The 23445-nt window shown below is 37.1% G+C and overlaps 1 protein-coding gene across 7 annotated transcripts in view; it reads left to right on the forward strand.

The window, feature by feature from the left end:
• HEPACAM2 (HEPACAM family member 2) overlaps nucleotides 1-23445 on the forward strand; it is a gene marked incomplete at its 5' end in the record, with an annotated part of 66997 nt that overhangs the window by 37168 nt on the left and 6384 nt on the right. For 3 of the 7 annotated variants that reach the window (XM_079931344.1, XM_079931345.1, XM_079931343.1), the window contains 6 exons: nucleotides 2729-2854; nucleotides 2943-2967; nucleotides 3060-3097; nucleotides 4461-4534; nucleotides 7531-7640; nucleotides 10537-11266. In XM_079931344.1, the coding sequence (XP_079787470.1) occupies nucleotides 2729-2854; nucleotides 2943-2967; nucleotides 3060-3097; nucleotides 4461-4534; nucleotides 7531-7640; nucleotides 10537-10540 (377 nt within the window). In that variant the 3' untranslated portion in view covers nucleotides 10541-11266. Of the gene's footprint in view, nucleotides 1-2728; nucleotides 2855-2942; nucleotides 2968-3059; nucleotides 3098-4460; nucleotides 4535-7530; nucleotides 8042-10536; nucleotides 11267-19211; nucleotides 19317-23445 lie in introns of those variants that run through there. The other 4 variants (XM_079931346.1, XM_079931342.1, XR_013829708.1 and 1 more) reach the window with 3 other exon arrangements.

Consider the following 23445-nt stretch of genomic DNA (forward strand, 5'->3'; position numbering starts at 1 on the left):
CGAAAGTGATGGAGAAATTGTTGATTGTTACACTTAAGAAAGTGATGGAGATGATAATACAGATTAAATTTAAAAGATGGAGATGATAATACAGATTAAATTTAAAAGTGCCACATTACATATGGCGAAAAAAAATTGAGTTCTCCCGGTATTCAAAATCTATTTTCCTATTTAGCAAAGAAGTCATTCACATCACTGTTAAATGAAATTCCAATGAATGTCATTGTTGTTTCACTTTCATCTTAGTACGTATCAGCCAGCGTTCGTGTTGAAGCTACACTTGTTCATCTATGATGTAAACTATCTCTTTGCTGAATTGGATAGTAACCAAGCATTTATTTGAAGTATAATTGTTTCAAAGCATAGTTGAATATCACCCACAGGTTGAAAATGCAAGAGTTCAGCAAAAATCAACAAAAGCATTCCATGAGAATCAATTAGATATATGGAATTAACAATAAAGAGTACTGCATATTTTATTATTCTAAATTAGGCTACACATCCTTCATATCAGTAAAATTTATAACTTTTGTATGTATATGTGTGCATATAATTCTTTTTGATACTCAGTTACTAGCATACCATTGGCTATAGTGTCCTATTTACATAAACTTCATGTAAAACTCTTTGGCTGCCTCAAGTCATATAATATCTGAGCAACAAAAGAACTTAAAAACCAATCATTCAGGCCTCCTCCTTTTACTACTGGGAAAATCCAGACCCTTAGAGTCAAGTGGCTCATTCAAAGCTGCCCAGCTCTTTAGAGAGAACAAACCTGTGAAGTAGGAGCACAGTATCTGAAGAAAGACTAAGACCTCACACAGAGATCACCCAAATGCTAAAGTAGTTACAAACCTAAAGCTCAGCATTCTAACAGTGGGAGAATATAACTTTTCCTACAAATTATTAACCAAGAGAAAAGGAGGAAAAATAACATTTCTAATAAGTTTTGTGATGTTCTGGTCTAGATCAGAACCAATAAATTGCCATTCTAGTCCATTTTATACTACCTTGCATTTATTTCTTCCACCCAAAGCTAAAAGGACTTTACCTTAAAATCTGTTTAAAAGCAATAAATATTACACAGCTATTGTAATCCCATAAAAAGAACATTTTAAGAACACAGTTCTCTGAATGCATATCAGAAATTTATAAATATACCATCTGAGATGGTAAAGATTTTTGGTGATGGAAAGCAACCTGCTTAAACTCTTAAGGACTTAAAGGGAGTACAAGAACAGTATTACATGGGAAAATTAGAGAAGATAGCATGATTTCCATGACTTTTAACTGGAGTTTAACATATATGATCTACACTACATTATGAAAAGATTCTGGGAAGATTAAAAAGTGAAAGCATTGTAGGTAGAAAAGCTGAGAGAGTACATATAGGTCCACAAAGAAAGAAGGGAAAGATTAAAGTTTCATCCTTATCTTGGCTGCTGGAGACCTCAGTAGAGGCTTTGTGGTGGAAGACAACACGGTGCAGGCTGGATATTTATTGCAGAGTTGAGTCCACACCATGTTCTTCACCACACCCAGATCCTCCAAGCTGTTCTCCACCACGGCAGAAGGGAAGTGACATCCCATAACTTTCACTCCCACATTAAACTAGACAGAGACAGGCAACTGCCACCATTCATTTCCACATCAATGTCTGATTCACATGATAACATGGAAGACATCTGTTACTTGCTTTTGTTGAAGGCCACACAACTTTCCACTTTATAGATTAACTCTCTGACTAACCATGTTATAGTCTGGAACTGGTGTTAACATTGCCATACTTAGTAAGTTTTGTCAAAACAGCATCAAAGTGAGGCAGCACAAAGTGTCAAGAGTCTGGGGGCACATCTGGACTCTGCCACTTACAACCTGAGTGACCTCAGGCAAGCCTCAGATTCCCATCTCTAAAAGGGGATAATAATAATAATATTACCTCCCTAATAACGTTGTGAACATTCCATGGGTTAATACGTATCATGTGCTCTTAGAACAGAGTCTGATGTATTATAAGCACTCAGCAAGTGTTAGCTTTTAGCACTATATTTTATATAGAGATATTAACAAAAGGAATGACTTGCAAAACAGTGAATTGTAGTCAAAGGTGGGGCTTTAAATGTCTTATTGACAATCATACATTCTATTTTAGGGATTAAAATTTCTTTATTGGTCAAAAATTAGTAATTATTTGAAATGAACACCTCCCCTCTCACACCTTTAACTACATACCACTGCCCTAGAAAATCCACATACCTGAACAATGTTAAAAGAGTGAGATGGAAAGAGAGAGAACAACCTAGCATCTGGGGATGTTTTATACAGTGAGATCCAACAGATCCAAGCTAAATGCTGGTGAACACTATTGAAAAGTATGATATGAGCTATTTGCTACATCTAGTACAACATATTGGTATTATCCTGGACAGCTCACCACATTTCCAATCACAAATATCCTTAGAGAGTTTAGTATGTATTCTAAAATAAGTGCCTGCCTTCTGTTTGGTCTCACTCAGACTTCTCTCTCTCTCTCTCTCTCTCTCTCTCTCTCCCCCCCATAAATATATATATATATATATATATATATATATATATATATATATATATATATATATATATATATATATATACACACACACATTTGCAGTACTGTGCCAGTTAGGATTTATTTATTTAGGATCAATTTATTATTGATCTTTAATAAAAATATATTTGTCTTTTTATTTAGGAATAGAGAAACTTGCACAAAAAGGGAAATCATTGTCCCCTTTAGCAAGTATAACTGGAATATCACTCTTTTTGATTATATCCATGTGTCTTCTCCTCCTATGGAAAAAATATCAACCCTACAAAGGTAGGTTAAAATTTTTTAAAAAAATTTTGAATGGTTGTATATGTGCACTAAAGTGTATCTTACTGTGTTTTTTCTTTTTTGGTTTTAGTTATAAAGCAAAAGCTAGAAGGCAGGTAATGCATATGTTTCTATGAAAATAATTTTTCTCTTGAATGCTTTTTCCTCAATGATTAAGACTGACAGAAACACCAATTTGTCTTTTCAGGCCAGAAACCGAATACAGGAAAGCTCAAACGTTTTCAGGTAATGGCTGGGCTGAGAGGGGCCGTTATCAATATTAATGTATATTAATATATATTGTTGATATTAATTATATATGCAAAATGTACTATTTACATAACAGAATTCACATGAGATAACACTAACACTCCCTTCCCAGGATGACTGCCCTCACTTCACAAAGTTCTATCCCTTGTATTAGTTTTATGTAAGTCACACAGGTCTGTAAAATAAGCCTGAAAGGCACTTTCAACTCCATTTCACAGGCAAGAGAACTAAGGCTCAGAGAGACTGTCACTTGCCCGCCATCACTGAGTTCTGCTGAATCCTGTTCCATTGATCCTCTTATTATTTTGAAAATGCCCAAGCGTTCTCTCACTGTGTCAGTTCCTAAAGCAGATACAGTGCTGGCAGCTCCTTCCCAGGGAGAAGAGGAAAGGGAGGTCCCACAGGTTTGCTGCTTCTCTGTCCCCAGCGGTGCCCCTCACTTCTGACTCCCTACTGAGTTGTCATAAGTTAACAGTGGGGCTTTTGCTCAGGCCTTGGAGTCAGAGGAGCTAGGTTTCCATCCCATCTGTGCCACTTTCCCCCAACGTCACCTTGGGAAAATTAATTATTTTTCCTGACCTCAACTCACCTATACAATAGAGATTATAACTTCCCCTCAGGGTTGCTCTGAGAATTAAATCCAGTAATGTAGGTGGAGTGCCTAATACAATGCCTGGATGCTCAGTAAACATGGGTCTTCTTCCTCTTGTCTAGTCCTTTCTCACAAATGATAAACCGTCAGAGTTCAGAAAGGCCCCAGAGACCACCTGGTTCCTCCCAACCACCCCATTCCTGTCATTTTACTGCTGATAGTTTAGGTGACATCGGACTTGTTTTCTGTTTTGTATGTATGGGCAGCAATAGTTGCTTATTTATTCTTATTAGTCCTGGGGGACTCTTAGATCTAGCAGAGTACAGTAGATATTATGGGTGGATTAAGAGCTGCTGTGATTGACAGATTGAAGCCTTGGTGTTTATAAGTGTCTGGTAACTGAGAGTTACAAAGGACAAGGCTGCCCACATGTGTTTATATAATATATATATATATATAATATTATATTATATATAAACAGTGTATTAATATATAATACACAGTTTCCACATCAGACTTTAAGAATAATTGTCCCAATTCAGTTTCAATTCTGAGCTTCAACAGGAGTGATTTCCAATACTATTTAGTGGCAGCATGACTATAGGTGATTAAGAAATGTTAAATTGGTTTTATACACATACCACTTGAAGCAAACCATGAAGATAAGTTTTATAAAGGTTTTTCTAAAAAATAGCAATAGCAATTTGAGGCATTTGGTTTGTAAGTAGTATTTGTTTTCCATTTCAGGCCACGAAGATGCTCTGGATGACTTTGGAATATATGAATTTGTTGCTTTTCCAGATGCTTCTGGTGTTCCCAGGGTTGGTTTTCCTAGTGGCCAATTAGCCCAGAAGTAGCATTCTGCTTCACCAGAGGTGTAAGCAGCATTCATTTAGCATGTGGGCAGTGTGGTCAGATGGCTGCATTACCCTCAGCAGTGTTTACTCACTCTGTAATGAATGACGTTGCCGGATCTGGGGAGCTAAAGCATCTTTCTCAGCCTCTATCAATAAAGCTAACACAAATAAGGAAGTTACACGAATTCATAAACTTTCCTTACCTGGTAAGCTCAGGGAAGAGGGAATTAACTAGGTTGAAGGTCAAGAGAAGTGAATAAATAGGGGACCAAGAGTCCCTGGTTTAAATAATTCTGCATCACTTTGATGACTGCAGCCTCTCACTTCACTGACTCTCTCTGTTGCTCAGTTTCCCCTTTATTTCCTCCTCATATCTCATGAGAACATTACAAAGACAATTGATTATACCCTTGAAGGTACCTTATGCTCTTCAGAAGAAAGGTACCATATAAACCCAAAGTATGCAGGTACATATCTTTATTTTTTCCTAAAGGTGCATGAGATGTGAGAGCGGGAACTTTTATACAGTTGAAGCCATTTTTTTCAGTCCACACAGACAAGGTCTTTTCAGCAATCAGTTTTGTTTAACAGGAAAGCAGAATGTTTCTCTGAGCTAATCAGCTCATTAATATTTTTACAGATTTATGTACAACCGATCTTTCCTCTGTTTCTGTATTCCCCTATGATAGTTCACTTAAGGAAGGGGCCAGAAACGGACTACTTGCCTCTGGGCATTTTCATTTTACTTTTTAAAAGAGAACTATCAATATTTGTTGTTAGGGATTGGTTACCTCACTTGTTCAGAGAATTCTATATAAGATTCTAAGGTTCAAGCAGTAAGTTACCTGGCCACAGGCTTTAGTTCTCAAATGCCACGTGAGTAATGGAGGGGGATTGATTGGATTTCATCCTCCTATGGGTGAGTCGTAGCACCAGTGCCCACATCATCACAGATGAAGAGAAAAACTGCATTGCAAAAGCTTTGCAATGTCCTATTCAGTCTCACGCAGGATTGGCTCACCCTTCACTTCTACAACCAAAAAGACAAAAATAAATATTTGGTGGATGAGTTATTTCAAACAGCTCCTCACCATGGCAGAAAGCACCCCTCTCAGGTGTGGCTTTTAAATGGGAAAGCAGGAAACTGAAGAACTAATAAGACTTAAAAGTGAATTTTGAAGTCAGTTTTTATTCCTAGGAATGCATTGGAAAGGAGTGAGATCTATGTAGGAAACTTTAAATTTAGCCTTGCAATTAATCAGTACTCAGTTTCAAGATTTTATTGAGAGGACCTCTATCTGCTCAAAATACTACAGTTCTAAAGAACCTGAGGCAGAGAAATGAGTGCTTGATTACGTATCAGAAGCCCCGCTTATATCTGTCTTAAGTAGAATAACTCAACTTGGAACTATGCCCATCTTCAATGCTGAAAACTCCTGAGGAATCAGCTGAGGTCCTTCATTGGCAGTTCCAGGTGCTTTGGGAAGAAGTGAGAAACCAACACCAACAACCCATGGAGCAGAAGGACCCGGACATGAGTAGGAGGATCTGTGTGAGAATCAGCCAGAATGGCAGTTACGTGTGAAGATTAACAGCTAAATGCAACGGTTTTGAGAAGAAAAGGAATAATAATAACATTACCAAGATCTCAAAATTGAAGTTAAGAAGGGAAATAAATTGATTACTAACTTTTTGAGTTTTTAAAAATCAGAATCATCTTTGAGTTTGTTTTGATACATGTACAGATGCATACTCCTCTTCTCTCTACTTACTGTACATTTCATTGCCCATTTAGCACTTCTTTTGGAGAATTGGACAGAAAGCAATGGCATGAAATGAAGAAATTTATTACTTGCTAACAGGTCTAATATTAGGTTAGTTGAGTAAGTTAGTCATTATCTATAGATTGCTTTTATCATAGCCCCTGAACACCTCTATACCAAAGAAAATCAAGAGTAAAAACTCCAAACCAAAATCCCCTTGACACAAAAATGATAGGATGAATCACCTATTCCGTCCTAGGATGAATAGCCTAGGACTGCCATGAGAGCTTTAAGAAGTAGAATAGAAACAGGCAGTTTCCAGAAAAATCTAAAGCTAAGCTATTCCAAAGTAACCTAGCAGGTCAAATGAGATAAAGAACTCTTCAGATGATTTATCAAGGGCAAAGAGTCCTCTAGGTGGATCTGTATAAATATAAAGGACTGAAAGTGGCCAGAAGTACGATGAAAATAGAACGAGTTTGGGAGGAGGAGGGGAACCAGACTTTAGCTAAGTGATTGGAAAACAGTGTTTACAAGCATAACAGTATCAAATATAAGGAATAGGAGTTAATGAAACATGAATGCCAATTTCAATAAAATACATGTTGATTTTAACCAGACAGACATACACTACTGTACTTTCCACATACATCCAAGCCTTACTTTTTAGAGCCCATTACTGCATTCAAACCAAAACCTCTTCTTTTGTGTGTTCTGTATTTCTTGGTACTATCTTTAATAACTTGCAATGTGATGAAGGCTTCTGCCTGTAAGTTATCCTTTTTTTCTAAACCACCCTTGCACACGTGATTGGTGATTAGTGTCAGAAAGGTAAGACTGAGATGTAATATAAAGGATAGTAATATATGCTCTTTGATTCTAAGCTATCCTGATATCTTCTCTTTTGCTATTTTTTTCTACTGTATTTCCTTTACAGTACTGCCAGCTTTTTTCTTAAATGGAGAAAAAAAGTGATGGTTTGTCCAGTTATTCCTCTCTGACCTCATAGCTATGCCACTGCACAAACTACCATAGGGCCAGTGCAGGGAACTGTAGCAAGGAGGAAATGGATATTGAAGGGAAGTTAAATAGTTCTAATTTTCTAATCTTAACCTCTTCCAGTTGTTTTCAACTGTGCAACGTACTGGGAATACTATTACTAGTCTGCCAATCTTTTTAACGTGCCACATTTTCTAGATGCCAGCGAGATCTGTTCCAGCCTCTGATGGTGTACCAGGGCAAGATTTGCACAGTACAATTTACGAAGTTATTCAGCACATCCCTGCCCAACAGCAAGACCATCCAGAGTAAGTATGAACTTGCATTTGATGATGCTACGTTGAAAGGACTCAGCATGCATCCCCAGCTGTCCCCAGAGTTTATTGAAAGGCTCAGAAGAAAAAAATATTAAAACAGGAAATTATAGTGTCTGTACATTTGAACACACTTTCCCACCTGAAAATAGTTTTAATAAATAAAACAGGCTAACACACAAGTATCTTCTGGGGCCAGTGAACCAGATGCAGAGCTCTAGAATCTAGCATTTCCCCCAGGGAATCCACATCTTGGTAAGAAAGGGGTCTTTAGACCAGTTCTCAAGCCATCTTGGTTATCTTGATGATTTTCCAGTGACTGTGGTGGTTTTAAAGCCAGTGATCTATCACTACAAATAGGACCAGGAAAAAAACAAACCTGCAAAATGTGCCCAACAGTGTCACCATCAAACGCCCACCTCTCACAGATTCAAAGCAGTCTACTCCCAAGTGAATAAAACCACTGGCCTCACACCCAGAGAAGTGAAACTTAAGCTGAGGCCAAAGCCAGGAAACTGCTTATCCAGTTAACCTCGGAGCTGACACCAAGCAGTCGCCTTCCCTTCCCATTTGTGGAAAACTAAGACTACAGCCTTTTGAAATAGTGAAATGAACTTCCCTTTTTTGTGGGCTGTAGCTGCCTGCAGGCGTAACTGCCACAAATCATCTTCCATCATTTCTTTATTTGTCATTTATTGACTTTGAAAAGAATATCAATAACCACACACAGGAACTTCCGCTTTGGCAAAAGAAACACTTCTAGTGAAGTAATTCATGCACACCTCTGGGTAAATATCAAAAATAACAGCTAGGATGAATGCATGGGAAATGGTCTTCCGGGGAGAAGACCCAGTCCTGGGGGTACTATGCAGTCATTTAAGGGCTAAATAAGTGGCGAGAGCACCTCAGAGGACCCCATCAGTGCATTCCTTCTTGTCTCAGGGAGCCTGGAGAAAAGGGAATCAGGTTAATTAGGAGCAGACTCTGATGGAACTGGGAGCTTCTGGTTTGAAAAGAAAAGAAAATTGCTTTATAGCATTATGTTATTAATCTAATAGAACACAATAGTGGAATGTTATTCCATGACAGTTAAAAAAAAAACCTCTCTAAAATGATATCTAATCCTCTTTACTTTGGAGAATAGAAAATGAAGGGATATTTTTCTTTGTTAAAAATAAGGAATATAAAGAATTTTGGGAGTATGTCTGCTTCCTAATTTTAAGATTGTATCCAATCAAAAATATTACCCTATTTAAATTCATTTGTTTTTCTATATGTCCTTTATTCTATGTATCTATTTTTCCAGTTAGCCTGCAAACAAACCAAATGAAAACTTGCGGTTTATCTTTTAAGACTCCTAACAATGAAATAAATGATGATTTTAAACTGTGGAATATGGCAGCTATAATTTCAGAGCACCAAATAAAGTGATTTGGTGGGTTTTGCAGGTGAAAAAAATGATTCCTTAAATTAAAAAAAAAAAAATCATCCTCTGAAATTAGACTGCTTTCAGACATGAGCAATGTATCTACAATTTCTTGGGAGTATAAAATTTGATTTCAGAAATAAACTTTGAAAGTTAAAAATAAAGCAGAAAAGCTCTTTTTCCAGCACATAAAGGACTATTTAACTGCTGTTGAGAACATGCTCTTTCCAGGGGCAGTCCGTGCAAGAACTCCCTCATACTCCCAGCCCCAGTGCCTTCTCCTCCCCATCTCCATAGCCTCTCTCTTCTCACCTCCTTCTGCCCCATCTTCTGAGGAAGTTGCCCTTTGTGTGTCTTTGTCTGGACTTCACCTCCATCCTGAGATGTCTTCCCTCTCTGAATCTGCCTTTCTTTCTCTGTAAGACTGTCTCCCTTCTCTCTAATATCTCTTTAAAATTTTTCCTCCTCTTTCTCCCTTCCAGCTCATCCTAAAGAGGAGCCAACATTTTTACAAGTGTTGTTTTCCTTGAATACAGATGTGTTACCTATTCTAAATTTTAAAAACAAACAAATAGAATATTTTCTCTTTATTTCATTAGAAACTGTTTTGCACTTGTTTTACTTACAATCAATCCACAAACATCTCCAGGTCATTAACTATGTCCTAGGGACAGAGATTAAATAAGACTCAGTCTTTTGAAGATTTCATAGCTTAGTGGGCTCCTCTTTGCTTATTTTAACTAAAGATCAGTGATCCTCAGTAGAATAAATATTCCTCAATAGAATAAACATTCCCTAAACATTCAGAGACCCTTTATCTTTCCTATGGTTTTATTCTCTAGGTCCAATTAAATTCAAAGATCAATTTCATGAATAATGCAGTATTATAGGTGGTTAGTGAATCTCCCCCATTCCCAAAGTAAATGTGCCAGGTCTGGGTGAAGAACTGTAATTTCCTGCTTTCTTTTACCTCTATTTGACAGTTGGTTCTGAGATAGAAACACAGCCAAAATTTTTTTCCTTTGGCTCTTAGACTATTCTAGCAGTGTTGTTTTCATTACTACATGCATCTATTACCTAACTGAACTGGTGTTTAACAAATTGGTAAGTTGGCCTGTGTTCATATTCTGCTACTCAGCCCAGTTATTTGTTTATTGAACTTATGGCTACATTTATTTAAATGCTGTCTGTTGACCTCATTAAATGCTCTTGGCACAGTTTGTTTTGAACTCGACTTGCTCACAGGACATCCAAGTAAGTAAACCTTTTAGTTTCAAAAGGAAATTATCTACAGAATTTAGTGATTGCTTACTCTTTATACTTATTGGTTTGTAAATGTAATTTTCTTAAACTAGTTCAAAACACTCATATTATTTGCAGCTGTGGAAAAGAATAAAAGAATTTAAGGTTCTTTGACATGTAGACCTGGAAATCTATAGAACATTTTACACGTCTCTTTGCCAGGTGAGCATTCATGGGCAAAGCAATGCATTGAAGCGAAATAATGAAAGCACATATTGAGGAAAAACAGTGAAAATGTATATTCATCCAGCATCAGTGAAGGAATCAAACCCGATACCTCTTACTCATCACTCCTTTTAATGCAGAATAGAGTCATTTATAAAAATCAGACTGCAGGTTTTCCAGCATACACACAATGCATTGTGCTGCAGAGGAGCATGGTGGGGAAAGAGTTCTCAGCGGACAGTCTTTATTGCCCTGACGGAAGGAAGAAAAGGACGGGACTTTCCAATTACTTTTTCGGTATCAAGTTTCCTACAACGCTCAATTAATTCTAATCTATATGTTCCATTTCATCAGCATTGACACTATCCTATCTAACCTACAAATGTGGAAACCTTATATTTGTAAAAATTTCAGCAGGCTTTGTTTTATTAAATTCTCATTACTGTTAAGATTGCTGTATTTTTTTTATGTCATTCCCAAACTTCCTTCTTGCTATTTGTACCGCAGAATAATAAAGATGATTGTCACAAAAGCAAGACTGTGCCTTCTAGGTTGTCAATCACCAATGGTGTTTTTGAAAAGACTTGTAAAATGCTGAAGGAAATGACTTAGAGTCTTATTTTTATTTTTGTTCAAAGAAAGATGGATTCAAATAAATTATTCTGCTTTTGCTTTTATATGGCCTTGATTCTTTGTATTTTAGAGTAAAAATTTTACATAAAATAACATTATAGAATTAGATTTTTTATCCTTATTTCCCAATGTGCATCATAGAGAGCTACTAAAATAAGACTCTTGCACTCACATGACTATTTACTTTCAGGCTTGAATTTTTTACTTTATTGAATTGTGGATTCTACTTGTATATTGCTGTAGTTTAAAAAAATCAGTTAGAAACTAAACAGTAGAATTAAAAAACACCATTTTATAACCCCCAAATGAAATAACTGATTCAGATAACAATTATCATTAGTCAAGACTGCTAGATAAAAGGTACCAGATAAAACTACCAAGGGTTAGGTTGCAGAAACTCTGTGAGAGAAAGGTGATCTGAGACCTAGAGAGAAGCAGGTATACAGAGTGGCATGGGTAACTCTTCAGGGTACAGTGAGTCCCAGGGAGTGGGAATGGAGCAGTCAGTCTTGTAGATCTTGAAGATGAAAGATTATGTCAATTTATGTTTACTGACATTGGCTACAGACACTCTGACCTGCCAATGCCACTCTTTAGAATTTTATTCTGGCTAAATAAAGGTAGAAACAACCTAAATATACAACAATGGGGGATTTAAAAATGACATTAGTGACATTAGGTCCATAAAATGATTCACCTTGCAACTATTAAAAAAGAAGAAATATGATTATATTTTCTGACTTTAATAATAGGCCATTAGACGTCTAATGGCCTATTATTTTATAAAGGAGAAAGAAATCAAAAGAGTAGCATTTCTTGCAAACCAAAACTAGAGTGAAGTATTACCTCACAGTGGTCAGAATGGCCATCATCAAAAAGTCTACAAAAAATAAATGCTGGAGAGGCTGTGGAGAAAAGGGAACCCTCCTACAGTGTTGGTGGGAATGTAAATTGGTGCAGCCACTATGAAGAAGTATGGAGGTTCCTTAAAAAACTAAAAATACTTACCATATGATCCAGCAATCCTACTCTTGGTCCTGTATCTGGAGAAAACTCTAATTCTAAGAGATACATGCACCCCAGTGTTCACTGCAGCACTGTCTACAATAGCCATGACAAGGAAGCAACCTAAATGTCCGTCAACAGATGAATGGATAATGAAGATGTGGTATACATATATATACAATGGAATATTACTCAGCAGTAAAAAAAGAATGAAATAACACCATTTGCAGCAACATGGATGGACCTAGAGATTATCATACGAAGTGAAGACAAAGACAGAAAAAGACAAATATCATATGATATTGATTATATGTGGAATCTAAAAAAATGATACAAGGAAACTTATTTACAAAACAGAAATAGACCCACAGACATAGAAAAGAAACTTATGGTTACCAAAGGAGAAAGGGAGGGAAGGGCTAAATTAGGAGCTTTGGATTAACAAATACACAGTGCTATATATAAAATAGATAACCAACAAGGACGTACTGTATAGCACAGGGAACTCTACTCAATATTTTGCAATAACCTATAAGGGAAAAGAATCTGGAAAAGAATATATAATATATGTATAACTGAATCACTTTGCTGTACACCTGAAACTAACACAATATTGTGAATCAACTATACTTAAATTGAAGAAATAAAACTTTTTAAAATAATAAAAAAGAATAGCATTTTTTAAAAACGTATTTCAAGTGAACCACTATATTTATACTATACCTCCCATATTTTCATAGAAGAACATGGTGAAAGGAAAATTAAGACTAAATCTTACAACCTACCCTATCTTCTTTCCCGGTTTTCTTTCTCTACCACCATTATATATTTTTCTGCTGGAAAAGTCCATCAGTTCCACCACAAATATTCTTCTACATTTGGTAAAAAGAAAAAAAAATTATCTAATTAGAAAAGGAATCCCTGCCCATTGTTAAATATATATATATATATATACAATTAAAATCACCTGTAGAGAGTAGATCTGAAATATTCTCATGACCAAAATAAACAAATGTAATTATGTGAGGTGATGGATGTGTCAACTAACCTTATTGTGATAATTATTTCACAATATATACATGTACCAAATCACCACACCTTAAAGTTATACTATGTTGTATGTCAGTTATATATCAATAAATCTGGATAAAAATTTAAAATCACTTGTAATCTCACCTTCCAGAAGTAACCTGTTAGCAGTTTCCCAGGTTAGTTATGCATACGTTTATTCCTACTCCTTCCAGTTCCAGAAAGGATTTATGGTAGCTCATATAAATGCATAATATAACAAGATAAAATACACTCCCAAAAATAAAGGTGATAAAGAAAACAGGATGAAGGAAAAATTAGAGTTTACAAAGGCAAGGCGAAAGAAGAAATGAGGTTAATAACTAGTATGATGAATTTCCCTTCATCTGAGAGTATTGTTTTATACCACTGAGATCATGCGGCATATACAGGAGGATTTCTAAGGAGGGGCCTCTGAACTGAATGCGATTTGTTAGTTGTCAGAGCCAAAGAAAGGGTGAAATCTTACTGCAGGGCTAGGAGAGAGCAGGTCAGCTTTCCCAGTCACCCAGTCACCCCAGATACATCTGTCTGTCCCCTCCTTTCTCAAGTTTGAATCCCCTCCTGGAGACCACGTGTCTTCTTACTTGTAGAGCAGACCCTAACTACAATGAGCTACTGCTGCATCTCTGTGTTCTCTTTTCTAGACCCAACTCTGGGACACTTTAAAACATAGACAATCTTAAACAGCCTTTTAATAGGTAATAATACATTCACATGATTCACAAATCAAAATCCTATTAAAAGTATGCACTAATAACTGGTTTTTATTAGTTTTTGGTTTTGGTTTGGGGTTAGGCTAGTTCTGTGTATCCCTCCAGACTTTCTTACCACAACCAAGGGAAATACAAACACATACACTTATTTTTTTCAAACTCACTTTTCAATCACTTGCTATTTCTCTCACTTCTGTGTCTCTCTCACACACACAAAAACACACAGACTCAGTGCGTGGTTCCACTCAAAGCAGCAAGGAATTGCGGAAGGGAGAAGTCTGAAAGGATCTAGAATCCAATTAACTTTTGCTGTCACTAGTGTGTAACACTGGATGACTCACTGCTTTTTTAGTAAGTGGGGATGAAAATCTCATAAATTAATCAAAATTTCCAAGGGAAGTGATGAACCAACCCAGATGTTCACCTAATTAACAAATTAATCTTTAAAAACCAGCCTAAAGTTCTTTCCTTATTACTAAACATAATCTTGGCTGTTGTTAATTAAAATTTTTAACTTCATATTACTGCTTCTAACTTGGAATAGATTCATATTCCTCCTGCTTATTATTTTGAAAGAATATATCCTACTAATAGAATTTTAAGCAAAAATTAAAATACTTACGAATAAAAGTTTTCCTTATTTCTTTGACATTTGTGCACTTCCATATTAATAAGACAATTTCAATTAAAATCAACTGCAAAATACACTCTAAGACGATTTATGTGATCCCTCAGTTTTATAAGATCATGCACCTTATAAGGTTCTGTTTAATAAAATTGAATGATAGAATAGTACATGGCATATAGGTAGCTATTTTACTATGTTATTAAAGATTTAACTTATTTTTAGAAAGTTTTAATTTTCTGCTTCTGTATGCTTCTACCTCTATGCATCCCTGTGAACGTCTCTGTCATTCTTACATATTCCTCTAAAGTTCATGTTCATATACATATGAATGTGTATGTTTTAGTTTCATAAGGCAGTAAGAAAGCAGAGATTCCTTTCTCATGAGTAGGCAGAAATCAGACACAGCACTTGGATTTAACACTGGTACTTTCCTTCCTTCTCATCTGCCAGGTACACTTTTTACTGGAATTACTGTGTTAACCTTGAAGTTTACAAATACTTTTACATCCACTACCCCCACTGATCTTCACAAGAGCCTTGTGGGCTAGAACAAGCATACCTGCTTTACAGATGAAGGAACAAATACTCAGGAAATGAAAAGATTTGCTCAAGTCCCTTATATAAAATGTGTTTGTACATAACCTACACAATCGTCCCCTACACTTTAAATCATCTTTAGATAACTTATAATACCTAACACAATGTAAATGCTATGTAAATAGTTGTAAACACAACGTTAGTGCTATGTAAATAGTTGCCTGCACGGCAAATTCAAGTTTTGCTTTGGGGAACTTTCTGGAATATTTTTTCGGGTGTCTTCAATCTATGGTTGAATCCATGGATGCAGAACCCACAGATGTGGAGGGCTGACTATATTTGTTTGGTTTTTGTTTGTGTCTGAGAACTTTCTCGTTTGAATATGCTCCTAGTGAAGATGACAGCTCTATTGCTCACCACACAATGGGGCATAAACTGGCAGATGGTTCCTGCAGCAGAATTCCACTTTAGGTTGTTGGCAGAGGCTTTCTGAAGCTTCAGAGCAGTCAGTTGCTTAAGTTCTACAAAAACCAGTTGTCTGAAGTGGTGGGGACTTCAGAGACCATGCCCCCATGACAGCCATCTCTTCTGAGTGTCCCATATGGCATCCATCCCATTATATGCACTTTAGAACACAGACAATAAATGGTTTTTGAATTGTAATGAATTGCATTACCTATGCTTTGTATATTTAATGAAGACACCAGGGATAGGAGGCAAATAAATTACTGCTTCCAATAGTCTTCCAGTTCTTTGAGACTGACTCTCAGGGCACTTGATAACTTTGGGAGCCATTTTTCCTTGCTTCCTGGACTTGGATGCCTGTTTCTTTTCCCAGGTTAGGGAAGTTTTCAGCTACTACCACTTCAAATAAGTTTTCTGCCCCCTTTTCTGTCTCTTCTCCTTCTGGAACTCCTGTAATGCTTGATGTTATTCTAGAGATCTCTTAAACTGTCCTCATTTTTTAAAATTCTTTTTTCTTTTTTCTTTTTTTTTTTTTTTTTTTTCAACCTGGGTGATTTCCATTATCTATAAGTCTTCCAGTTCACTGATCCACTTCTCTGTATCACCTAATCTACAGTTGATCGCTTATAGGTGTTTTTTTGTTTTTTTTTCTGTATGCTTCAGTTCAGTTTAGATTTTCTTCATATTTTCTAATTCTGTTAAAATTCTCAGTGTGTTCATCCAGTCTCCTCCCAAGTTCATTGAGCATCTTTATGATCATTACCTTGAACTCTTTGTCGGATAGTTTGCTTATCTCCACTCCTCTCAGTTATTCTTCTGGGGTTTTATGTTGCTTCTTCATTTGGAACATACTCATTTGTCTTCTCATTTTGCCTAATTCTCAGTGTTCATTTATATGTATTAGGTAGTTCAGTTACATTTCCTGATCTTGGAGAAGTGATCTTTTTTAAGAGACATCCTATGGGGCCCAGCAGCACACTCCCCTCTGGTCAACAGAGCTATATGCTCTAGGAGTGCTGTGCCCCCTATGTGGGCTGCATGGGCTCTTCAGTGTGATAGAGACAACTATTGTGGGCACGCTGGGGGCAGGGCTGGTCCCTGGCCCGGTGGTCTGTGAGGTCCCGCCTTGTGCAGTGGCTGTGGGCCCACTGGAGGGCAGGGTAGGCTTTCGGTGCATTTTGCTGTGCAGTCGGGTAGTGTGCAGCTACTTTGGGCAGCTGGTGAGTGGGGCAAATCCCCAGCCCCTATAGGATAGAGGGAGGATTCCAAAATGGTGCTTGCCATTACAGGTGTCATCACAGTAGAACGAGCTCTCAAAAATGGCTGCCACCAGTGATTCTGTGCCCCACAGGAGTCCTACTTACTTCCTGCCTCTCTGGAAGTTTCTCCAGGATCAACATGTGGGTCTGACGCAGGTTACTTTCAAACTACTGCTGCTGTGCTAGGACTCAGAGCATGTGAGATTTTGTGCGTGCCCTTTAAGAATGGAGTCTTTGTTTCCTACAGCCCTCAGCTCTCCCGAACATAAGCCCCACTGTTTTTCAAAACCAGACATTCTGGGAGCTCATCTTCCCAGTTCAGGACCCCTGAGATGGGGAACCCCCTGTAGGGCTTGGACCCCCACTCCTTGGGGAGGACCTTTGTGATTGTTATATTCCTCCTGTTGTGGGTCACTTACCTGGGGATGTGAGTCCTGACTATATCCCATCTCAGCCCCTCCTACTTCTCTTGTTGTGACTCCTTCTTTATATCTTTAGTTGTTTAGTTGTGGAAAATAGTTTCTGCCAGTATTCATGTTGTTCTCATTGTTAGTTGCTCTGTAAGTAGTTGTAATTTTGGTGTACCTGTGAGAGGAGGTGATTTAGGGTCTTCCTACTCTGCCATCTTGGGGAAGCTCTTGAAATAATTTTAAATAAATAAAATAACTTTTTTCGTTATTAGGTTATAAATGTAGAACTGTTAAATGTTATTAAAAAATACTAGTGTATATATCCATACAAAACCAAACACTGTTTTTTTGCCCAGTCCTGGTTGTCTAATCTGTAATGTGAGAGGGATGACCAAAAGAGCTCTTTAATTTCCTTAAATTCCATGACTTATCATTTTATTAATTACTACAAAATCTATATCTGCTTAGCAGACATATTGAAAGGTCAAAATTTTTTAACCAAGCTGCTGCCTTTGCTAAAATAACTGAAAGAGAAGCTAGTGATGAAGGGTTTGTTTTCTCGTCTAAGAACTCAGCATGGCACCTCACTTGTACTCTTATGATTTTTATGCAGCACTACTTAGTGTAAGCACCAACAAGTAATTACACACAGTGTACTGTGATGTCAGTGAACTGTCCACAATTTTCCCAGTCATTATTTTTGAATTTTTTTCTTTTTCAAGTTATATGTTTAAAGGAAGGGAAGAAGAAACCAGCCTAAACACCAATCCACAGAGTATCAGTTAAATACTAGTTACATTGAGTTAGGGCACTATGTAACTATTAAAAAGTAAGCGATAATAACATGAGGGAAAATGCTGCACATATTATTAGCTGCAAAACAATATGTCACAGGTCAGTTTTATGGTATGATTCCTTATGTAGATAAAACATTTTATATAAAGAAAATATTCAGGGCTTCCCTGGTGGCGCTGTGGTTAAGAATCCACCTGCCAATGCAGAGTACATGGGTTCGATCCCTGGTCTGGGAGGACCCCACATGCCACGGAGCAACTAAGCACGTGAGCCACAACAACTGAGCCTGCGCTCTAGAGTCTGTGAGCCACAACTACTGAGCCCACCTGCCGCAACTACTGAAGCCCGTGTGCCTAGAGCCCGTGCTCCGCAACAAGAGAAGCCACGACAATGAGAAGCCCGCGCACTGCAGCGAAGAGCAGCCGCTGCTCACCACAACTGGAGAGAGCCCACCCAGCAACGAAGATCCAAAACAGCCAAAAGTAAAAACAAACAAATTAATTAATTAATTTTTTAAAAAAAGAAAATATTTCAGTAAGAAATATACTGAAATGTCAATGGTAGCAACCCCTGGAAAGAAGAAAAGAGTAGTGGGTAGAAAGGCTTGCATTTTTTCTTTTTCACTTTACAGAAATGTGTACTGCTTGATATATGTTTACAATTTTAAAAAGGCAAAAACATTTAATAAGCAGAACCTAACATTTTAATCACACATCTGCCTGAAATTCCATTTGTTCGACAGTGTTCTGTCCTCTTCATTTACACTCTTTCTTTCTTTTCCTTGTCCCTTTCCTCCTGATGTTGCTTCTTTTTTTCTGCTTTCATTTCTCCTTGTTGCATTTCATGTCCTTCTGCCTTTAATTTCCTTTCTCACTTCCCCCAAGCTGGATCCCTGAAAGGTAAAAATCAGAGAGTGTGAACAGGTGACATTTGTAATGGGGAGTGGCTCTGAGCATGGCCCAGGGCTCCCCAAATAGAGGATTTTGGACCAACTGTTTGATTCTGGCCACTTGTGAAGAACTGTGGCCAAGATGGAAGGACATCAAAATCCAGAGCCTGGCAATGGAGATATTTAAAACAATTCTATTGATGAAACCTAGAACTTACTTTATCAGAATATGTAGATTTGACTGTAATGGCCTGCCCGCTTCTCCAGCTAGGTTGTAAAAGAAAGAAGAAGGGTGAAACCTGGAGTGAAGGAGCCTCATCACCAAAAACAGACAGAGCTGTTTGTTACCATGGCAACTTCCAGGTTAGAATGGTGAGTGAAAGATATTAGTATTTGGTGTCTTGCTTCTTACGGCTAAAAGTCTATGTCATTGAATTGAATTGAACTGAATTGAAATTGAACTGAAGCACGTTGCTTTGGAACACAAAAGACTAACCCGAGGCAGAGGCCTTTCATGAATTCCCTTAATTTATTGTTGAATGTATTGTGCAATATATACCAACCTCTGCCGGGCATTTAAAATATATTCTCCCTATCTCTCAGAATAATTATATAAAGCACTATCCCTACTTTATAGATGAAGAAACTGAGGTTCAGAGAAGTTGGGTCATCTCTCCAATGTCATCAACTAATGAGTATATGTCTGTGTCATCTCTAGCTACCTCCTGGCCCAGTTCAGCAAAGACTGCTTTGTGAAATTATACGGAAGGCTTCATGAAGCCATGTGTTTACTTACAATGTCCCCAGATAATGCCTCTAAGCGCTAAGACAATTTAACTGGAGTTAAATAGCAGTAGAACATAGACTATTTAATGTGTTCAGTGTTCAGGTGGCTTCTCCTTTACAGATAAAAAGTAGAAAAAATGGAGAATTTTTTAAGAAGCAGAATCAACATGCTATAATCAAAAGGAGTATGTATCTCTCAATATGTGTGTATATAATATATACACATATGTACATATAAATATATTTATTTATATATAGAAACATCTATATACATATTTATATATATTCAGGCAGTGTTTCCATTTCCAAACTTCTTTATCTGCAGAGATAAAGATAAGGTAATGGTCCTGACATTTCTAGAATTGGGTACCCAGAATTTTAACTCATATCTCTGATACCAAGCTGCTCCCAGAGTGTTGTTAGTGTAACTTTTATTTATATAAAAACAAGAAGGTCCAGATGAAGGCAGGGTGTGTGTGTGTGTGTGTGTGTGTGTGTGTGTGTGTGTGTGCCTGTGTGTGTGTCTGTGTGTCTGTGTGTCTGTGTTTAAGGTGGCTCTGAAAGTTCTCTGAATTAGTGGGTACTTGTTTAAACTAGTGTAAGCTAGTTTTAATGAGTAGACTCAATTCTCATATCCTCTGCATCTGATGCATTTTTATTGTGAGCGACAAATAGTAAGGTTAGCATTTTGTGGCATATCTTTGTAAAGGCACTAAGATATATGTTTCCCACCGCTTCTCTCCCCTTCCTATCTCCCAACCATAAATTGGGGGTAATGAAAACATTTTCTACTGTCATTGCTGAAGGGGGTTACAGAGGGAAAGCCAACTCCCAGATTTTCATTTCAAGCTAAGTCAAGGCAAGCAGTACTTAATGTATGTATGTTTCATCTGGATCAGCAGGGGCCATTTGGTCTTCTAAGAAAATCAGGTGCCTGCAAGCCTGTTTGCTTCTCAGTCACTGACCTGTTGAAATGTAGAAGTGCTAAGTAAGAAGTCACATGAACAACTCCCACTAACAGTGTAAACAGTGGACAGTGGGGGCATGCAAAACCATCTCTAGTAGGACGCATCAGTTTGGCATTCGTATATATTTTGTTTAAAACACAATTTTCACACTGCAAACTTAGAAAGTCACCATACAGCTTAGCAAATTAAGTATGTCCCATAAACTCACATCCAGATTGTTACAATGTTTATCTTTATGATCAGGTCATGGGAGAACTCTTTGCTTTTCTGACTTATGACTATATGTTTTCTTATTGGAAAAAACAAAAGTTATAGAAGCAGAAGAATGAAAGCTTCTGCATAAAACAATTGGTGTTTTTACGAATAGTTAGCAAATGGCATGGTGAAGTATACTCCACCGTCTAGAAGAGAAGATAAATGCAAATAGGTCTTGCACTGTTACACAGTCTCAAATATGACAGTTAATACTAAAAGTATAAGATTAGAATGTTCAGCCAAGTTGATTTATAGATAAGTTAAGAACAGGAAGGATTATTTTTCCAGAATTGTTTATAGCTTGTCTATGGCTGAGATGTCCATTCAAAATCCCTTCCAACCTGGGATTCTGGAAGCGGTTCCATTCCCTGATCTTCTAGTGCCACCTATTGTTCCAAATTAGAAAGTGTTAGATTAAAGTATAAAATCTGTGTATTTTGAACAGTAATCTGTTTTTAAATTACCGTATTTATCATTCTATTATGTTTTGCCGTTTGGGTTTGACTAAATGAACGGAATATCTTTCTGGAGGGCAAATCTCCTAATATGCATTAGGAGATTTAAAAATGTTTAGACTCTTTAACCCAGTAATCCATGTTTAAGAAATGATGAGGGACAATGAGACGTGTATAAGAATATTTATTACAGTAGTATTTAAAATAACTTAATGTTCAAATGATTATAATACATGTATGAGTTGGAATATGATGCAACCATTTTAAAACTGTCAAAAAGAAAAAATCACCTTTAGTTGTAATTTCTATAATTTTTATCTTTATAGAAAGATTTCAGGTCTTTTAGAAACTGTCAAGACCCTAAAGAGATAATAAACTACAGTATGCAGTAGCACACCAAAAATAAAATCCATAACCCACAAAACTAAACAGCTATGTGCCTAGAAAACAGAATTTATAAATGTGCTGATTGTTGTCTTTTGCATACGCACCAGTCAAGATAAATGAGACAAAGTCCCTACTTTGCAGAGGAAACAGAAGTCACCAGATGGAAACTCCTTCATTTTTCTAAAATAAAAAATACACACCTCCCTTGTGCTTCCATCCTGGTCTGCATTTCTCTAGTTATCATAGAGGGGACTAACCTCTTTACCTCTGCTTTGGCATCTACCCCCTGTTGCCTACTCAAGAACTTTACACCATCCATTATCCTTTTCTTCTCTTCTGTATATTCAGTCTTTCCTATCAGTGGAATATGTTCCACCAGCTTTAAAATATACTTGTGTCTGATACCCAAACTAATAATAAGAATTCTTCACTCAAACCCACATCCTCTACACCCTCACTTCTGACAACATATACTCCTATCTCTAACTCTCACTTCACAGTCAAGCGTCTTAATTTCTATATATGTTATTAAAATTTTCATACCTCCTGCTCAGGCTTAAACTCACTCCAGTCTGGGAGTATGTGCCCCCAACACTCCATTAAAACAGCTCTCTGTAAAATCACTAATGACCTCCAGCTTACTAAACATGGACTTTTTTCGATATTCTTTGTAGTGTCTCAACAGTAGTCAACACTCTTGACCAACACTTCTTTCTTGAAACACTCACTACTCTTGGCTTCCCCCCACCCACCCACTTCTCTAGGCATTTCTCTGTTTCTTTCAGTGCTCATCCTCCTCTTCTTGGCCATTGAATATCATAGCTCAGTCTTTGACCCTCTTCTCACTCTTTAATCTCTTCCTAGGAAATTCTTTATAGCTATGATTTAAATTACCACCTATATCCAAATTATTCACAAACCCTAATTTCTGGCCCAGTACTTCCTTCTGAGCTCCAGGAACACATGTAAAAAATATATATTTCTTCACTTCTTAAAGATCTCTAAGGTATCTCAATCTCTATTTAACCAAAACCTAACTCATGATTTTTCCTTCCAAACTTACTCTTTCAGTGTCCTCTTTCATCTCTATAAATGGCCCACCACCAATCTTGTTATACACAGCAAATGCTAAAAGTCATCCTTGATGTTTCCCTCTCCTTCGTCATGAACATTTAATCCATCTCCAAGCTCTGTCACTTCTACTTCCTACCTCTTAAATCCATCTTCTCTCCATCTCCACCACCATGTTAATCCGGGTCACCATTATCTCTTGTCTGCATTACTGCAATAATGTCTTATTAGTTTTAATAGTCTCAATAGTTTTCTTTCTTTTTACCCAACCTGTATACCATTGATTTAATTTTTTGTCTAAATTCACTAGCTAGTACTTCCATGCAGTTTGAGATAGGAGTGGTAAGGACATCTTTGCCTTGTTCTTGATCTTAGGGGAAAAGCATCCGGTTTCTTACCATTAAGTGTGGTATTAGCTCTAGGGTTTTTGTAGATGTTCTTTATCAAGCAGAGAAATTTCTCCACTACTCCTAGTTTGCTGAGAGTTTTTATTATGAATAGGTGTTGGATTTTGCCAATTACCTTTACGCAATTGACAGGATTGTATTATTTTTTTTTCTCTAGCCCATTGATGTGGTG

This window comes from Stenella coeruleoalba (genome assembly GCF_951394435.1).
Source record: "Stenella coeruleoalba genome assembly, chromosome: 9".
Classification (NCBI taxonomy): domain Eukaryota; kingdom Metazoa; phylum Chordata; class Mammalia; order Artiodactyla; family Delphinidae; genus Stenella; species Stenella coeruleoalba.